This window comes from Cynocephalus volans, chromosome 6, assembly GCF_027409185.1.
Source record: "Cynocephalus volans isolate mCynVol1 chromosome 6, mCynVol1.pri, whole genome shotgun sequence".
In the NCBI taxonomy this organism is placed as follows: Eukaryota; Metazoa; Chordata; class Mammalia; order Dermoptera; family Cynocephalidae; genus Cynocephalus; species Cynocephalus volans.
In genome coordinates this window covers 108,433,173-108,453,182 of record NC_084465.1, presented here as the reverse complement: position 1 = coordinate 108,453,182, position 20,010 = coordinate 108,433,173, and the positions used below count along the sequence as shown (strand labels likewise).

Below are 20,010 nucleotides of genomic sequence, written 5' to 3'. Positions count from 1 at the left end.
AAATGCCAGCTTGAACATGTGGTTTGTGTATCCACTAACATTTTGCTGGGTGAATATATTGGAAATGTGTCTCTCCTCTCTTTCTGTTAGTTGTATTCGGTCACCTCTGCAGCTACTTTTTCTTGTCTCCTACTAAACTACGTGCAGGTCACTCATCACTGACTTTGCTTTAGTGAAATTGAGCTTTAACTCCATTAATTTAGAATTCCATGACCTGGTGTGGAAGTCATGGCATTGAGGATATTTGGTTGTTATTACTTAACAGAGAATAGTATAAAGAGCTTGGAAATTGGACATGGGAGATCTGCTTTTAAGCCCTAGCTGTACCATTTTTTGGTCAGATGACCTTGGACAGGCCCTATAGGCTTCTCTGAACCACTACCCCAACTGCCATTGAGATTTTTGAGGCCTTTTTAGCCTCTCAGCCCTTTCCAAGGATAACTTGGGCTTTCATGTCATAGCCCAAGCAGGTATTTTATGTCCTTGCTCTGGCTGATAGGACCATGGAACTCTATAATTTTTTTCTGAAATCGTCTCTTGCATTAGCCAACTTAGGCAAGCCCTGTTGACCAATTTGAATTTCCTGTCTGTCTCTTGGGGACATTGCTTGAGTGGAATTTACCCCTCTGTCCTTTTCTACTTTGCTGTTTTATAAATACATATATATATCATGTCTATTTCAGTACTATAAAACTTGGTGTCTCAGGGGACCAATGAGGAAGTTGTAGGATATTTATGTTCAGTCCTTTGTTTTTACCCAGAAGCTTCAAATCAGCACAGACTTCAGATACACGGTATCCTCTCTGGGATGACTAGGCACAGATCTTCCAGAGAGCCATCTAATGGAATTGCTGGGCTAATGGACACAGAGAACCACTATTAAGAACGTTTTCCTTTTCTCTTTCAATTCGCAGCACTTTTTATGAAGACTGGTCTTTTGTGATGGATGAAGAAAGGTCTAGCATGCTTCCCACCATGGCAGCTGGTAAGCCTGGCCAAGCCTGGGGTGATGGGTCCTGTGGAACTCAGCAAGCAGATGTGGCTGCCTGGGAGTATATTTACAACCCCCAGGGATGCTGTGGTTTTCTCATCCTTTACCAACTTAATGAGTCACTCGCTGCTATCCACTAAAGTGGAATTGAGTGCTGGGTCCATTTATCTAGAATTTGATGCCCTTGGCAAAGGAAGCACCGAGCTGAAGGTTTTTGGTTGTGACTTTGCAGGTATAAATATAAAGCACCAAGGAATTGGAGGTGGGAGACCTCCCTTTGAATCCTGGTTCTGCCCCTCCCTGGCTGGTGACCTGGGGAAGATCCTGTGAGCTTTGTAACCTTTACTAATCCTCCTTGGGGAGGTAGAAATCCTTACAACTCAGCAGTCACCTTTAAAGAGCTGTGAGAGAATTGTGTGATAAAGAGTCATGTTCGTGCATGATCTGTCACCATGATGGCCTCAGATTGTTGTTACTTGGTGGATTGTGAAACTGCTGTTTGACTCTTGTTCAGAGGGTGAAAGGTGGAATCAACTGGACAGAAGTGGGCAACTTGCCTCTTTCTTCCAAATTCTTTGTTGCATCCTTTTTTTTTTTTTTTTCCTGGAAGTTTACACTAAATCCCACATAGTGAGGTTTGTGTTAATCTTGTCCACTGGTGAGAAAAAGTCAGGGTTTGACCATGATTTCCTTTGTAGGTCCTAAGATACCAGTATAAACTTTTGCTTAAAGTAATAATAATGATGTTATTGTTGCACATTTTTTATTGCTTATTGAGCTGTTTTTGGTGAGTGATTATCTTTAATACTTATGACCCTTTGAGGGAGATAATATTGTCTCCATTTTACAGATAAGGAAACTGAAGCTCAGAGAGATTGTAAGTTGCTTGACCAAAGACTCATAGCTAGTATGTGGCAGTGCTAGGATTCAACCCCAGGCAGTCTGACCCCAGAATGTGTACCCTCACCTCCTCCTGGTTGGCTTATTTTTATATGTCTTCCTAACCTAAGGGAGAGAATCTTCCTGACCACTAGGGAAAGGCACAGTTCCCATGATAGCTGGCAACTACTGGCCCCAGTTCTGTGGAATGTTTTTATAAATGTTTAAATACAGTGTGTATCCTCTTGTGTACTGTATTGTCGGCAGCTTGTTTCTCGTGTTGAACATTTGACTGCTCAACAGCACACACATCCTTTTTTGGGCAGGTCTGAACTCCATCCTCTTTGCAATTAACATCGACAACAAGGATTTAAATGGGCAGAGTAAGTTTGCTCCCACTGTCTCGGACCTCTTAAAGGAGTCAACACAGAATGTGACCTCCTTGCTGAAGGAATCCACGCAAGGAGTGAGCAGCCTTCTCAGGGAGATCACAGCCTCCTCTGCTGTCTCCATCCTCATCAAACCTGAACAGGAGACTGACCCTCTGCCCGTCGTGTCTAAGAACGTCAGTGCCGGTGAGTGAGAACAGGCCCTTGAGGTGGAATGTGTGTGTGGGGGGGAACAGTCAGTTGAAAGGACAGTGGAGTGTGGCTGAGGTGGACAAACCTTATCATCTGAAAGTCATTCCAAGGAGAACAAAACCTGATGCTCTTGCATTTTCTTTTTCTTTTTCTTTTTGGCGGCTGGCTGGTATGGGGATCCGAACCCGACCTTGGTGTTATAAGGCTGTGCTCTAAGGAAAAAGAGCTCAGTCAGAGCAAAAGTGAGGGTGGGATAGTCACAGGAAGCCAGACGAGGCTGATCTTCATTCGTTTATTCCTTCCATTTATTCATTGGCTCATCCGTTGTATTCTGTGTGCTAGGTAGGGAGCTAAGTAAGACAGACAGATTGCCAGCAGTTAACCCAGTCTCCTTCGGGATGGTTGGGGGTTGATACTTAATGAAAAATTACACAAATAATTTACTACCTTATGATAAATAGGGTGAAAGCCAAGCTTAGGGTGCTGTGGAGAGTGTATACTATTGGGCTTCCCTTGTTGGGGGGATATGTAAGTGGAGGCCTGAAGGAAGAGAGGAATTCATCAGCTTTGACTCTAGGCTGTGGGGGAGCAAAAGAAAGTTGGTTCAGTTAAGACAAATTTTGCAAGACATTTACAATACCCCTTGAGCTTTCTGAGACCTTAGGATGTTGCTATAGCAAAATTGGAAATTTTGGATTTAATTTCTTAGTCCCAGTAATCTCAAATCCCTTAAACAAGGCAGTAACCATGGCCATCCCTTTGGAGTTATTAATAATGTTGAAAACTCAGAATCTCTTGGATTCCTTGTACACAGTGACTTTATCTGTCTCACCCTCTCCTTCTCAAGCAGAGACCCCCACATGAATGACGTAGGAAACAGGACTTTTGAGGGCTTTGTGTAACAGACACTGAAATTTGTATATCCAAAGGATTATCAGTCCCATCCATTTTTGGAACTCAGCTTTTGAAATTTTTTCAGAGTGTGGTACCCTGGGGAGGCATCACCACATCACACCTTGGTTTAGATGGGTTACATTTTTTGGAATTGTCTCGAAGTCTCACATCTAAGTTTGATGATTGAGATGGGCAAACAGATGGGCTCATCCTAGCACTGGTCACTAAGGCAATTTTGATTTCCGTTTCACTTAGTCTTTGCTGTGTAACAGACAACTCCAAAATGTAGTGGCTAAAAACTACCATAGTCCCTTATTTTTTTTTTTGGTTCTGTGGGATGGCATGGTGGTGGTTCTGCTGGTTTCCCTTGGGCTCACTCAGGTGGTTGTGTTGGAAGATCCAAGATGGCCTCACACATGTGTCTGGAATTGGTGCTTGGGCATCTCAGGTCTACACATGGCCTGTCATCCTCCAGTTAGCTAGACTGGCTTCTTTACATAGTGGTGTCAGGGCAGCAGTCCAAGAGAATGAAGGCAGTCTATGAGACCTCTTGACACCTAGGCTGTAGAACTCACACACCATCATTTCTGCCACATTTTCCTGGTAAAAGCAAAGCACTAAGCCAGCTCAGATTCAAGGGGTTGCAGAAATAGATACCACCTCTGGATGGGAGTGGCAGCAAAGTCCCATTGCAAAGGGGCATGTCCAGGGGCGGTAGGAATTTGTGGTCATTAAACAATCGACTGCGAACCCCAAACTGGTTATACTGGTTTCGTCTGCCAGCCATGAGAATATTTTCCAAAGTGAAACAATAAAAATCATTTCAGTAATTATAGCATCCTTTGAATCAAAGTGACTGCTTACAAAGAGCAGTGTTAGTGTATTCTCTGTGGTGTGTGTATTTAAATCAGAGGTAGAGACTCACATCCGTTTTGCTCAGTCTTCTGTAGAAAAATTTTTTTTCAAAAGTTTAAAAAAATCTGAATTTATCTTAAGCTTATTTCTCAATAGAATAGTAGAGGATTTTCTGTAACCTAGAAGTGAGATGGCTTGATTACTTTTTTGTCTCACTTAGTTTTTCTTATTACCATAACATTTCTTTTGCCAGATGCCAGATGTAAAAAGGAGCGGAAGAAGAAAAAGAAGGTGACCAACATTATCTCATTTGATGACGAGGAAGATGAGCAGAACTCTGGGGATGTTTTTAAAAAGATACCTGGGGCAGGGGAGAGCTCAGAAGAGAACTCCGACCGCTCTTCGGTCAATATCTTGTCTGCCTTTGAAAGCCCCTTTGGGCCAAATTCCAATGGAAGTCAGAGCAGCAACTCATGGAAAATTGATTCTCTGTCTTTGAATGGGGAGTTTGGGTACCAGAAGCTCGATGTGAAAAGCATCGATGATGAAAATGTGGATGAAAACGGGGATGATGTGTACGGGAACTTATCAGGAAGGAAGCGCGTGGGCCACTTGCCGTCGCCTGAGAAGTGAGTTCTGCTTGAGCTTTCAATGAAAGGTGTTACGTTAACCGCGTCTCTTTCTGCAGCATTGGGTGAAGTAAGAATGCAAGTTTTATATTTGTTTAGGGCAGTATTCATTTTCCAGATTTTGATGTAAGAGGAAGGAGCGTGAGCTTGCTGTGTCCTGAGAACTAAGAGAGGGGAAGGAAGTACACTTGAAGGTACTTATTACAAAGTTAGTGTAAGATAGCTGCCTTGAAACCCATGCTTTATACGTACGTTTTTTGACTGGGTTTTCCTCGTGTCACTGTTTTGCCACTAGCGCAGGTGGCTCAGGAGGAAGGCAAGGTTAGTCTAGAGAATAGTTGTGAGCTGGTGATTTCTGGGTTTATCTGCAGGGCTGTGAACAGCAGCAATAACTTGCTCACACTTGCTGCCTTAACCCTAGAGCTGCTGTAGATTATACCTGTGGGCGGGACTGATGCAGGTGGAGACATGAAGCAGAAAGGCACAGTTTATGTGAGCTTGGGTCTTGGAGTCAAGACAGCCTAGGTCCTTGTTTACTTGGCACGGGCTTAGGTTGGACTAAGTTGGGTGAGTTACTTTACCTCCCAGAGCCTCTGGCCTCACCTGAGACCTCGGAGAATCACAACACCTGCTTTGTAGGGTTGTTGTGTTAATGGGATAGGTGGTGTGGGGCTTTGTCACAGGCGCTGGCACATTGAGTTAGACACAGGTCAGCTGCTGCTGTTGCTGTACTACGCTTGTCTTATTCTTACTGCCAGATAAGCTAGTTACCTCCTTACTTAGGCTGTATAGTGTACAGTGCCATCTTGATCATGGCTGACTTCAAAATCCACCTCATTAATGTGTAAAATGAATATATGGAAATGTATCTTTCTGTGTGACACGGCATTATTAAGGCACACAGTATGCCTTTAGCCCTGAGCTTTTCATTTTCATGTTGTTTTAGTATTAGTTTTTTTCCTTTCTCCTGAGACCATGCCTAATTTTGTTTTTTATTTTTACTCATTCACATGGATACTTGTGTTAGTAGTATTACTTTATAGATCATCTGTGATATGCCAGATGCTGCAAGACACTTTATATACCTTATTGTAATATTTAGCAGCAACCCTGGGAGGTTAGTGGGTATCACCCCCATTTAACAGATGAAAGAACAGGATTCCATAGAGAGTTGACATTTGTCAAAGCAATTGGCAAAGCTGGGATTTAGGTTTGGATATGCAGTACTCCAAAGTTTATACCGTCACGTATTTTCTATGTTTCTACGTAATTATGAATATCCATTGGTCGATGTGATTGTTTATTTTGTGTGTCAACTTGGCTAGGCCATGGGGTGCCCAGATTACTTTTTTTTTTTTTTCCTGGCAGCTGGCCGGTATGAGGATCTGAACCCTTGACCTTGGTGTTACAAGGCACTAGGTGTCCAGATTAAACATTAGATCTGTGTGTATCTGTGAGGATGTTTCCCGATGAGATTAGCATTTGAATCAATGGGCTCAGTAAAGTACATTGCCCTCCCCAGTGTGGGTGGGTGTCATCCAATCCATTGAGGGCCTGAATAGACAAAAACTGGTGGAAGAGAGAAATCGTTCCTTTTCTGCCTGCCAGCTTGAGCTGGGACATTGGTCTTCTGCCTTATGACGAGGATGTACACCATCTGCTCTCCTAGTTCTCAGGCTTCAGGCTGGGACTGAATTACAGTACCAGCTTTCCTAGATCTCTAGCTTACAGATTGTGGGTCATGGGAATTTTTGGCCTCCGTAATCATGTGAACCAATTCCTCATTATAAAATCCTGTTGGTTTGGGCCAACCCCATGGCGCACTCGGGAGAGTGCGGCACTGGGAATGCAGCAGTGCTCCTGCCGCAGGTTCGGATCCTATATAAGGATGGCCGATGTGCTCACTGGGTGAGCGTGGTGCGGCCGGTCACAAAAAGACACACACAAAAAAATCCTGTTGGTTTTGTTTCTCTGCAGAACCCTGACTAATACAGCCACTATTCAATCAGACCACTCTGTCATGACTTGCTAAAGATTTCCCCCACTGTTGAGTATTTAGGTTGTTGGTATTTTTATTTTGTTTTTTTTTGAAGGAAAAAAACCCCGTTTTCACGCATAAGGCTCTTTTCTGTTCCTGAATTATTTGTTATGGTAGCTTTTCAGCAGCTTTGCTCTTGTTCATAGGTTGTGAATGTTTTTGTACCTGGGATTCAAGTCTCGCGATCTGCTGTATGAGTCAGGGTTCTCCAGAGAAACAGAACTGACGGGGGTGTGTGTGTGTGTGCGCATGCGTGCGTGCGTGTGTGTGTGTGTGTGTGTGTGTGTGTGTGTGTGTGTGTGTGTATCTCCTCTCTTGCTCTCACTCTGTCATTATCTATATCACTACCTCCATCTTTATCTATTTCTGTTCTGTCTCTCTGTCTGTCTGTCTCTTGAATTCTTTTAAGGGATGGCTCACATGCTTGTTGAGGCTGGCAAAATCTGCAGGGTAGGATGACAGGCTGGTGACCCCAAGAGTTGCAATTCAATTCCAAAGATGATCTGCTGGCAGAATTCCTTCTTCCTCTGGTGAGGTTGGTCCTGCTACTGAGGCCTTCCACTGGCTGGATGAGGCCCACCCGACATTATGCAGGGTGATCTGCTTTACTCAAAGTGTAATGATTTAAATGTTAATCTCATCTGAAAAAGACCTTCACAGAGACATTTACAATAATGTTTGACCAAATATCTGGGTACTGTGGCCTAGCCAAGTTGACACATGGAATGAACCATCACACCTGCCTTTGGTTCTTGTTCTGGGCCTTTTAGGAAAGGCCACATGCATTCTGTGGCTCCGTAGTGAGTACATCTCTGAGTTGATTTACTCCATGGGTTCCTTGGCCTCAAATATAGTCATTCCTCTTTCTATCCCGCTGGTGCCATTGAGTGGAGCCTGGAGGGGGAGGTCAGCTTGCCAGCCAAGGTAGCTGCTACCATTGTGATGTGTAAAAGCACAAAACAGTGCTGGTGACCCTTACGGGGGCCCGGGCCCTGGCCTCCCGCAGACTATGGACAGCCTCTCCTGAGCCTCTCTTGATCGAACATTCTGCAGAGCCCCTGGGGAAGGAGCAGAGGCATGATGAGAGGGCCTACTGAGTAATACTTTGATTTTGATTCTAAGCTAATGTTCATAGGAATGGTCAAGGGGACTGGGACACAGCAGATGTTTGTGGGGAATGTGGCCAGGCCAGGAGAAGCTCCTTGTGGATTACAATAGCCTCTGGTTGTCTTTAAGATGATCTATTGGCCACAAGTTGGGTGTACTCCTGTGTACTGGTAATTAAGCCAATTCATTGATGCCTGAGGAAAAATCTTATTTCTCCTGCCTCAATATTTACCACAAGTGTTAGCTTTACTTTTTGTTTTCTTCTTCAAAGGGTATAATATCTTTATGATAAAAAGGGTTTTTTTCTATTACTTTAATGTGTGCTCTGTGACACCAGTAGGGATGGGGGCGGGGGAACATAATTCAAAAAGAATTACAGAGGAGGAAAACAAAAAGGAATTACAAACCTATGAAAAAATATTGCATCTCACCAGCAGTTAAGTAAATGCAGAATGAAACAAGACACTATATTTTGCCCATCATCTTTGCCAGGATTTAAAATGAGAACAGTATAAAAGGTGAGGCCCAGCTTGTTGCCCTGGTGGGTGGGGGCAGGCTTGCCCTCAGTGGGTCTTCAGTCCTGGGCACATAGTGAGTGTTCAGTCCACACCTGTGGAATGAATGAGGCAGCAAGAGGGGTGCACAGGGACTGTCCTCATAGACAGCTGGTAGCAGTTGATAGCCCTGGGGGAAAACAGTTTGATAGAATGTCAGGAGCCTTAAGATGTTTATCCCACTTGATTTAGCAATCCCACGGCTGAGAATCTGCCCTGAGGACACACTCTCAGCTCCGGGGAAAGGTTGCTGCATCTAGATTCCAAAGTCCTTATTCAGACAAGCAAAATACTAGAGCTGACCTAAATGTGCAACCACAGGCAACAGTTAACAGCAGTCTGTTTCCCAGTTTAAGCCTTAACATCTTAATGTTTAGGATGCTAAATATCTTAAATGATGTTTAAGAGAATCCAGTAGTATGAAGATGAACTTATGAGTTAATATTGAATGGGAGAGACAGGACATAAACTTCTACATTCAGTTTCATTACAACAGTGTGAAGCAAAGCATGCATAGCAAGGAGGCAGAAAGATGCTCAGGAAACCATGTCTAATTTTGGGTAATGCGGCTATGGCTGTTGTTTTTTCCCTCTTTATGGCATTGTCTAGTTTTTGGAATGAGTGTCTTACTTTGCTGATGGAAAGCGACATTCATTATTAGGTTTTTAAGCCATCCATGGTGCCATTCTTTGCCTCAGGAATCACTTTAATGGAACTAATTTTCAGGCAGTAGCTCTTGGGTGCCACTTTCTCTTGGGTTCCGAACCTGGTCCTGTTGGGCCCTGGCTTCACCTTGCTCTCGCTTATGTTGCTGGGGAGAGGCAAGGGTTGTCTTAGAAACAAGTAGAAAATCCTACCTGCCCAGAGCCAGTGGAATGGCTGGGGAAGGACTGGCTGTTTTTGCTGCCTTCTCCTGAGAGGGTGTCCCTGACTGTGTGTAGGTGTTGGGCCCCTCGGTCACCACCTGCCGGCTCTGAGTCTCAGGAGGGTTGCTCCAAACAGATTCTAGAGGCACAGCCACATTCACCTAAGACCAGCCCAAGTCAGGTTCTGCTGCCAAGATACAGGCGGGAGCATCTCCTCTTTTGCCCCCAAACTGCTTTCTGAAATCTTATTGCATTACCTGCAGGATTAAATGATAAATTTTAGGGCTGGCCGGTTAGCTCAGCTGGTTAGAGCATGATGCTGATAACACTGAAGTCGAGGGTTCAATCCCTGGGCTGGCCAGCCGCCAAAAAAAAAAGGTAAATTTTGAAAAATTCTGTTAGGATTATTTCCTCTTCTGTTTCTCTCTCAGTGCCAAATGTATGGCCAAAAGCTGGAGAGGGCTGAAAGGAGACTACATGACAAGCCTCTAAGAGAAGAGTTGGCAAGCAGCTTGCAGGCTGAATCTGCCCCTAAGTTATGAATGGTTGGTACATTTTTAAATGGTCATAAAGGAATACCAACAAAGAGGAGTGTGCCACAAAGCCTAAAGTATTAACTCTGTGGTCCTTTACATAAAAGTGTTGTTGACCCCCTCTCTAAATAAAGAACTATATAAGTAATGTCCCCTGGTGGCAGGAGGTAGGAGGTGGGAGATCTGTTGTAATTGGATTTGGAAGATCTGAGCTCTGATCCCACAGCCTTGGTTCTGTTGCTTATGTCTGATGACATTGGACAAGTCACATAATCTCTTGTTTTTTTTGGCTGGCTGGTGGGAGGATCTCAGCACTTCACTTTGGTGTTATTAGCTCCGGGCTTTAACCAAGTGAACCAACCAGCCAGCCCCACATAATCTCTTTGGAGTCTCTTTTCCTCCCTCTCCCTCCCCTCTTGTCTTCCTTTATTAAGTGGGTATGATTATGATCTGCTTCGGTCTTCCTTATCTACTGAGTTAGCGAAGTGATTTAATAAATTGCATAAATAGATCCTGGTATTTATGAGTGTTTCCTGATTGCCCAGAGGCAAATGCTGCACTGGGCAAATCCTCTCTCAGACAAACTGACTGAATCAGCCTGGAGTTACAAAGATCATACATATTAGTTCTGTGCTTTGTGGATAAGGTGGCAGGGTAACAGATCATATGAACCTGGTTAATACTTGAGCTGACCCCCTTTCTTGGAAAGGACCAGATGTGACCTGAGAGCCAGTGAGGCGAGGCAGCACTAGCCCAGGGTCACAGGGCTGCCACCTTTTCGGAACATGGAGCATAGTGGGCTTCGTCCTGCTTCAACACTCTGCACCTGCTTTCCCTCCCCCTCCATCACTCTTGTCCCCCGTCTTTGCTCAGGGGCTCTTGCTTCCTTCTGCACTCTCCTCAAACCTCTCTTCTTCATGGAAGCCTTCCACGACCTGCCTGACTGGCTCTGTGAATCCTAGCTGCTGTTTTATACTTCCCTACAGGAGTATTTGATTCCTGTCCTGCCGCCCACCAGACTGTGAGCTCCATGAGGGCAGGGTAAAACTGTGTGCTGCCTCCTTCCCTTTGCAGCGAGCACAGTGCCTGGCATACAGCAGGTGCTCAGCTAGCATGGGTTGAAAGAACGGATGCAAGAAGTCTGGATCTGGACTACATGTTCCTGACTCCCAGCCTGCACCTCCTGCTGTTTTCAGCCACGTCATGGCCTGGTTAGTTCCAAGAGGGCACATGTGGAGGCCCAGCGGATGCTTGTGGTGAGTCACGAGTCCTCAGGGGCTCTGTGCCCTGTCACACAGCTGTGTTCTTTCACCTTAGGCCACTGGACGGGAACACCTGCCTCTCCCAGATGCACGGCTGGGCTCCGCTGCAGGTGCTGCACGGTGACACCGATGTCCTCTTCCCCGTCAGCGGAGTGGGCTCCTTTAGCCCAGCAGGTGGGTATTCCAGATTACTCTTTTCTTCCCATAAGAGCTTTGGCTCTGAGAACCAGTAGGAATATTGAGTTACCTGTACAGATAGCACTGGGGTTCAGGGCTAGGAGGGACTTGTTGAGATGCGGAAGAGAGAGAGGGCTTAGCTGCTATTCCTGAACCTGGGTATTTTGAGTTGCTTTTGGCTGGGTATTTTGAGTGTGGGGCTGAATTGGCTAGCAGGTCACCCGGGAGCCTTCAGGTCTGTTTTAATTTCCTCACCAGTGGCTTATCGAACTTGGACCATAAATAGTGACTGTTATTTTGCCTCTTGAGAGATGGGAGAAAGTAACTAAACTCGTACCCATGAAGGGCCTGGCACTCTGTGCAGAAAAGTGCTTTGGGGTCAGGGAGTAGCTTGGTTAAAACCTGCCCTTGGTTGTGGGCCACCATTTCCATACCATTCCACATGGTTGAGCACGCTTGTGTGTGGTTTATTAGTATTTAACTACAGTAGATCATGGGGGGACACAGATGAGCCTGGCTCTCCTGTTGGGATGGGTGTACAATGCAGCTGACATAGTACCTGGCAAAGATATGTGCTCAGTCACTGACACTGCCTCTGTCCCCAGAGCACCACTGCGCCAGAGATGCCTCGGCTCAGGTGCCCTTCTTATTTTCCTAGGAAACAAACGCCCCTTCGCTGGGCCCAGATTTAGGAAATTGTGATCGGGGCCCACTAACTGCTCAGGAAGCTTCTGAAATTCTGAACTGGATGATAGACTATCCTTATCACTTGGCAGAGACCAGAAACCTGCTTGAGCTAGCAGGAACTCAGAGGCAGGGTGGGGCCCTTTCCTGGCCACAGCACAGAGTGGGGGTCAGATGTGTCCCCATGCTCGAAAGCCATGCAGGTGTGAGCATGTGCCCGCTCTGAGCATCAGCATCCCTGTGCACAGTGAGGTTAGTGGGAGGAGTGCCGAGTGCCTGCCTCTTCCCTGTTTGTCGGTGTCCTCATCTAGAAGACAGGGTGATAGTGTGATGGTGATGATAACAAGCCAGCTCTTGTAAGCCTCAAGGCGAGCCCAGCACTGTGAAGTGACTGACCCTGAATAACGCTGGACTCCTTCCCGCAGCCCACGAGGAGGGGGTGGTTATGATCATATCACCTCCCGCTCAGACTTGGGGTGAAGATCCCTGGGTTGATCTGGGGAGAGTGCCAGCACGTGCTAAGGCCCTGTGAAAGCTTCCTGTAGTAGTGCCATGACAGGACATCTCATGGGCATCCATGGGCCGGGAGCTGGGATGTTGGAGTGGAGGGGACTCTTGACGGGGTGGGGGGCTACATCTTCCTCATCCTACTCCCCACCTCCCTTAGGGGGTTTGCCCATCTCCTCTCTCTCCTCTCTATGCTCTTTTCATTCTCACCTCTCCCCTTTTAGCCCGTATGGTTGCCCTCCGTATTGTGGGCTCCACATCTGTGGATTAAACCAACAGCAGATTGAAAGTATTTGGGAAAAAAAATTGCGTCTGTACTGAACAAATACAGGCTTTCCCCCTGTCATTATCCCCTAAACACTACAGTGTAACAACTGCTTCCATAGCATTTATATCGTATGAGGTATTATAAGTAAGCTAGAGATGATTTAAGGTATATGGGAGGATGTGTTTAGGTTATGTGCAAATACTACATCATTGTACATCAGAAATTTGAGCATCTATGGATTTCGGTATCTGACGGAGGTTCTGGAACCAGTCCCCCACAGATACTGAGGGACGACTGTGCTTGGCTGAGGTGCCAACATCATCCCTCAGACATGTAACCTTCCGTCTCAACCAGAACTTCTCACTGGGCCTCAGTTGCAGGCCCCAGAGAGGGGCATCTGGTGGCCAGGCCACAGAAGTCCTGCATCTCCGAACCATCCTTGGTCCATACTGCCAAGGGTCTTGGGGGATGCTCACCTCACTGTTGCCCATTCAGCAGCAGTGTAGATGCAGGCAGAAGGTCTGAGAGGGGTTGGGGCTTGGAGAGGGCAGTGGTCCCAAAGTATGTCTAGGACCACTGGGGAGTTTTGAATGTTTGTCACGGCCTCCAGCTCAGGATTAACTTCCCTGCTCACCATGTCTCGTTCCCCACCAAGGGGGCTCGTTCAGTTCATGAATTACTGCTGGGCTGTGCGGTGCGTGCAGTAGGCAGTCTATTTGGGTCCAGTGGCTTCTTTATGCCTTAGCTGGGCTTCTCAGAACCATCAGACCTCCAGGGCTGCTGGCTGCTGCTCTTGGGGTGTTGCTGTTTGCCATTTACGTTGGGATTTGATCTCCAGAACCTAGCATTCTTCCTCCCACTCTGGCCTCTCAGTAGCCAGATAATCCCCCTGGGAAAGTAGCTCCCGGCCGGCCTCTAGGATCCTTGCGAAAAGGTACCCCCCTGGCAAACTTCCTGAGGTCCCACACTTGGCAGACTCACCCAGCGTTCCCATTCTTTGCCAGTCCTCGTGCTAGGCTCTGGGGATCCAAAGGAAATGATACCCAGGTGGTGGACACTGTGAGTTTTGCATGCAGGGACAGGACAGGGGACATGATTTTAATAACTGATATAAAGGAGAAAGGAATGAATGAGCCAAGCATATGCTGATTGCTTTCACCACCCTATTCTAATTCATCAATATCTCTTGCCTTGGCCATTGCAAAATAGCTTAACAGCACTGTCAGCTTCTACCCTGTCCCCCACTCCATCCATTCTTCGTTAACCAGCCAGAGTGATTAGTTTGGAACATAAATCAGATCGCACCATTTCTCTGCTCCAAACCCTTTCACCACGCTGAAGGTAAAATCCAGATCTTCACTGTGGCTGTCCAGGGCCTCCCTCACCCCGACATCCTCATCTCCCATTTTCCCTTTGCTCGGTGCTCCCAGCCACACCAGCCTGCTTTGTTCCTTCAGCGGAGCCCTGCCCTTTGTCCCCGCACGCTCCTCCTGCCTCCTGCACCCCTGGCTGCAACCTTCAGGTCTCACCTCAAGTGTCACTGTCTTCGAGAAGGCTCCTCCAACCCTTCCTCAGACAGGTCAGGCCTTGTGGTTCACACTGTCATGAACCTTCTGTGTCTTTGTTGCTCTGACCTCCATTTGTAATGATGTATTTGTGTGATGACTTGACAATGCCTGTCCCTGCGGCCTGTGAGGTCCATGAGGGCAGGCCTGTGTCTGGCTGGCTTCCAGTGTGACACTGACTCTGGCCAGTTCTGGGCCCATGCTGGACCCAGCAACCCTTGGCTGAACGTGTGAGTGATGGACACAGTGGCCGGAGGCACATGTGTGCTGGAGCGAGTGGATGCATGGCATGGAAAGTGATACCCGGGTGGTGGACACCGTGTGGACAGAGGCGTAGAGGCAGTAGCACCAGGAGGTACGGCGGCAAAAGCAGGCATTTCAGACCGGCTGTGTGAGAGCCTGCATGCTAAAGTGGGCACGGGCTCAGCACTGCCACAGGGCAGACCTGGGTTCAGATCTGCGCACTTGTTGGCTCTGTGGTCTTAGGGCCTTTTTCCTCATCTGTATAATTAAGAGAGTGGTAATGCCTGTCTCAAAAGGGCCGTGAGGATGAGAAGGACAGTTTCTGCTTTGTGTGCCACTGTGCGTCCGGTGCGCCACAGGTGTGAACTGGGTGTGGTCGTGTGTCATGAAGGGGCTGGTGGGAAGTAAGTGGGGGGCGTTGGCATTGTGTCTGGAATGCTGGGTGGGTGCTGTTGGCCATGGGTTTGCCCTGTGTGTGTTGGAGTCCCTGTCTTTGCTTCAGGGAGCAGAATCTGACAGCCATGTGTGAGATTAGTAAGGATGACACAGAACTGAGGGGACCTGCTGTGAAGGCCCCTTAGAAGTATTGAGCCTTTGAACTACGTGCCATAGAAAGGGCTTGTGAGCAGAGCGGGAGATGATTTGGTCTTAGATACCAGCTGGCTCTTCTAGCTTCCAGCCGAGTGGGCAGTGGGACTAGAAGGTCGGGATCAGGAGGAAGGCCCAGCGGGGTATCCCAGCAGAACTTTCTGGCAGGCAGTTAGAAATGTGGGACTGGGATTCAAGACCAAGATCAAAGCCAGAGGTGAGGCTTGAGAGCTGTTATCCTCACAGAGGTGAGAGCTGCAGCCAAGACCTTGCTGATTTTGCCAAGGGGGCAGAGGGCTTCAGAGTCATGATTCAGAGACACCCTCACTCAGGAATCAGAGAAAAAGATAGAGGGGAAGGAAGGCCACGGAACAATAGTATGACGGCCAAGAGAGGAGAGCTCAGTGCAGGAGGGGTGATGGTGGTGAGGACCCAGGGAAGGGCTTCTCCGGTCCTCTGAGAGCAGTTCCAGCTGAGCAGTATGAGACCCTGAGACAGCCGGGATCAGTTATGTCCACCACTCACTGAGCCTTCTCATGGAGTTTCAGATGTGTTAAAATGTAAAGTTTCATTATGTGGTAGGCGTTACTAAAATGTAGGGTAGACGCTACTGCCATCCCATTTCATAGATGACAACACTGTGGCACAAAGAGGCTAGGCAACTTGCTGAATTAAAGTGGAGAAGCAGGGGCTCGAACCCAGGCAGTTGGCAGAGCCCACACCCTTAAACTAACTACAATACCAGTGGCAAGGAAGGGGATACGGAGAAGCAGACACTGTTTATTTCCCGTTAGAACTTCTTGAAGGAGTTAGGAGTGAGTAGAAGCTTGATGCGGACAGCAAAGTAGAAGAAAAGGCTATAAAACATTTTTTTCCCCCTTTTCTTAAGGTTCCCTTAGGTTCAGCCCCTTAAGAGCTGGGGGGTCTTGACATGACTAAATCAGGCATAAGCAGAAGGACTGGGGCAGAGGATGGCTCAGGGAAACATCTCCGCATCCCCTGTCCCTGAAACAAGGCTGGTTCCGTAGTTGCATCAACAAATCAGGAATTTCTCGAATGAGCAAGTGTTCTCTTGGGTGATACTGGTCTTAATGCCACCGTGTAGCCCAAGGCTTGTGGATTTGCATGCTTTCCTGGAAGGAGATTAGACCGTGCTGCCCTCTAGTGTCCATTTCCAGGCACTACAGGCAGGAGCAGTTATCTCTAACAGAAAGCTGTTTTATTATTCCTGATAACAACTCTGAGGTTGGCACTGAATATGGACTTCATGCATAATTCCAGGTAGCTCAAAGTCAAAAGGTCGCAGATTAAGTGGGAGTATAGAGCCTTCTATCAGTGACTGATATCAAATCTGAGAGGATGTCTGAAAAAAAATCAAATGGGTAGCAGATTGAAATCCAGCGTGCAGGTGGGAAAAAATTTCTAAGTCAGTATATTTAGCAGATGAGCCAGTGCCTGCATTGTGTCCTTGTCTCATGGAGAAAATGGAATGAAAATAAAGATCTGACCTTCTCTCTGTGATTGCTCTCTCTGCACAGATGCCCCTCTCGGAAGCCTGGAGAACGGGACAGGACCAGAGGACCATGTTCTCCCAGAGCCTGGACTTCGGTACAGGTTAATGTTAAGAAACCAGGTTGCCTTTGGGATTGAGATATCCTGTTCACAACTCTACATTTTATTTCTTTTTAAAGATAGGAGGGTACCTTTGAGGATTAAAGAGCAAGGCCTTACTTCACATTTATGTTTGGTTTAATCTTTATATCACAGAATGTGAAGTCGCCAAGGGTCTTAGATGGTTTTTCCCTCAGAGAGACTGTATAACAGAGTGTTTGTCAAACTTCATTTGCATACCACCATTATTTTTTACGCCTTTTGGGCCATATATGAGTACCTCCTGTATTATTATTTTCATTATTTAAATATCTGTTAATTTTTGATAATATTTAAGAATTCTAACATTATTATAATATTTAAGTTGCTTAGATATTATATAATATTTGTGATGTGCTTAGTACACTGTCTGGCATGTAATAAGCACTATGTAGTTTTTCCTTTTCTTTTTTTTTCCCAGTGACTCCAAGGGAAATAATAAAAGTATCTTAGAGGGAACCTGAATTGCCCAAAGTCACTGGATGTTTGGTGGCAGAGCTAAGATGGACACCCAGGTCTCCCTTTGACATCTGTATTTTCAACCTTAGCTCCAGTGTGGGAATTCCTGACTACCCCAAACCATGCTTGGTGTCCTGATCTCACCTGGAATAGACAAGGATCTGCTCTCTGAAAACAACACTATTTGTAGGAGGCTTACAAGAGTTAGTGCAATGTCAGAAAGGACTGGTGACACCAGACCCTTCCAGGGCTTCTAGCTGTTTATTTTAGAAAGTTTGGAAAATGCAACAGTGAACGAAAAAAATATCACTCTTAACCCCCAGCTCTATTAGACTGTTGATGTTTTATTGCTTTTCCTCTTAGTTGGGAGAGGTGTGTGTGTTTAACCATATGATGACCCTGCTTATTTCATGAAAGATGTATTTTTTCATGTTGCAAATTCTTTGTAAATCTATCATCACATATCATTCACAGTAGGTTTAAAGTTGCTGTGAACTCTGAACCATTGCTCCTAGGGAAAGTACAGGGTTAGGTTCCTTTGAGCTTTCATTTTTATCAACAGATCAATACATATCCTGGTTTTATGTATGTTCCTGTTTAAACACACCTTACTTAATATATTGTTGGTTCATTAACATTGAACTCATGGCCAGCAGCACTATGACTCATACCTGAAAAATGCTTATCTAACTCACGTTTTCTCCAAAAGGCACACCACAGCCTTCTTGTGCTAGGAACACTAGTCAGCACTTTAGCACTACACTTAGGAACCATTTTAATTTTTTTTTTCTTGGCAGCTGGCCAGTACAGGGATCTGAACCCTTGACCTTGGTGTCATAACACCACGCTCTAACCAACTGAGCTAACCTGCCAGTTGGGAACCATTTTAAACAGCAAAGCCACCATCAAAGACATAAGGTTGTGAAAAATGTGGCACTCAGTAGACCATGAAAAGGACACTTGTTTACATTCTAAGAGCTGAAACCTTCATTGTTTCAGCAGAACATCACTGAGAACATGCATGTTGGGTGACTCGCATTTTTTGGCTGCTTTGCACATACATGTTCATGAATGACTGCAATAGTGCCTTTTTGGGGTTACAAATAAACTTTCATGAGTAGACGAATTTGCAAATATGGCATCTGCAGATAATGAGGACTAATTTCAGATGGCTGCCTTCTGTCCCTTCTAGTAGATGTACCTGAATAAACCTATCAACTACTAGTTTTTTGAACAGTGAGGTTGTGCATTTTAAGTAGCTGAGTGTAACTTCCTTCTGCCTGCTTTTCCCAGTGTGGAAGCCAGTTCTCCGGGTCAGGGTAGTCCTCTGAGCAGCCTGTTACCTTCCGCCTCGGTGCCAGAGTCGATGACAATCAGTAAGTACCTTCTGAGCTGCCTCCACCAATGCTGGGTTGGCTTGTGGGCCTTTATATCTCAGCAGTGCCTCTGTGCTGCGCTTATGTGACTGTGGACTTTGGTAAATGCGGGATAAAGTGTGTGTGTACCTGTTTGTAGACTCGAAGCATGGTGTGGTTGTAGGTTTCCAGAACCGTGGTTAATGCGTGGTGCTTGGGCATGTGTGCTCTCTAAAGGACGTGCTTCAGAGGTGGTGTGGCATTGGGAGAGAAGGGAGACTGCTGTGGTTCAAGGTTTCGGGGTTTGTCTCTTGTAAGGCAGTCAGCTACAGAGGAGCTAAGAGGGTACCACAAAAAGTTCATGGAAAAATAGAATTAAAAGATAATATAAATCTTCCCATGAACTTGTGAAGAGCCCTTGCATTCTTGTTGGGTTTCCTTTGTAACTTTGAAGGAATGGTTTTTGTAAGTAAGAAAGAATGTGTCTTTCCAAAAGGAATAAATATTGCTAGGGATCAGGTTCAAACTGTTTCCAACTTTCTCTACCCAGAAAAAGTATTAGAGATAATAGCAATTAAGATTAGGTTTGAATGGCTTTTTATAACAAGAAATACACCAACTGTGGTTTAGTGATATAGGAATGCATCTCTCTGTGTAGAGGTAGGTACATTGGGGTTGTAATGTAGCTCCGTGGTCATCAGAGACCAGGGCTCCTTCTATCTTGCCTTGTAGACCAATATAGCTGTTTCGGCTCCAGCCATCCCATTCTCATCCCAGGTAGCAGAAAAGAGGAGAGGGCAAAGGAGAGTCTTCCTCCATTTCCAGAGATAGGATTTTGGGGTCTGAACTTGGCTAGGGTAAAAATTACAACTTTTTTCATTAACCTCTGACTGAAATTTAGCATTTCCTTCAGTTATGCAAGTAGCAGCAAACTGTAGAAAACATAGTAGTGTTAATAAAATAGGTGACTTTGTCACGGATAAAAATCAGAGGCACCTGTAATGACTAACATGAAAAAAAAAAATCAGAATGTCATTTCTGCTTGAAAACACAGTAGTTATGTAATGTGACAATAAAGAAACCTCTATATTACTATGTCACTTTTATTTTTCACATTTGGATCATTCTATCTCAATATAATTAGTTTTCTTTGTACTTTTGTGTGCTTTGTGTATTTTCTGAAAAAGAGCCCATGGCTCCCCCTGACTGCAGAATGGACCCGTGTTATGAAAAAGGTGAAGGCCTCCAGCTGTAAGGACCCTTCCTAGAAGGTGCCCACAGTATCCCACTCTTGTGTCTTTGGACAACGCTAGTTCCATGGCCTC

General features: G+C 45.8%; 1 protein-coding gene across 3 annotated transcripts in view; it reads left to right on the top strand.

Moving 5' to 3' along the window:
• SNX29 (sorting nexin 29) overlaps nucleotides 1-20,010 on the top strand; it is a 573,196-nt gene that overhangs the window by 73,811 nt on the left and 479,375 nt on the right. For all 3 annotated transcript variants that reach the window (XM_063099603.1, XM_063099601.1, XM_063099602.1), the window contains 6 exons: nucleotides 915-985; nucleotides 2,197-2,445; nucleotides 4,454-4,829; nucleotides 11,245-11,363; nucleotides 16,760-16,835; nucleotides 18,624-18,706. In XM_063099603.1, the coding sequence (XP_062955673.1) occupies nucleotides 915-985; nucleotides 2,197-2,445; nucleotides 4,454-4,829; nucleotides 11,245-11,363; nucleotides 16,760-16,835; nucleotides 18,624-18,706 (974 nt within the window). The remainder of the gene's footprint in view (nucleotides 1-914; nucleotides 986-2,196; nucleotides 2,446-4,453; nucleotides 4,830-11,244; nucleotides 11,364-16,759; nucleotides 16,836-18,623; nucleotides 18,707-20,010) is intronic.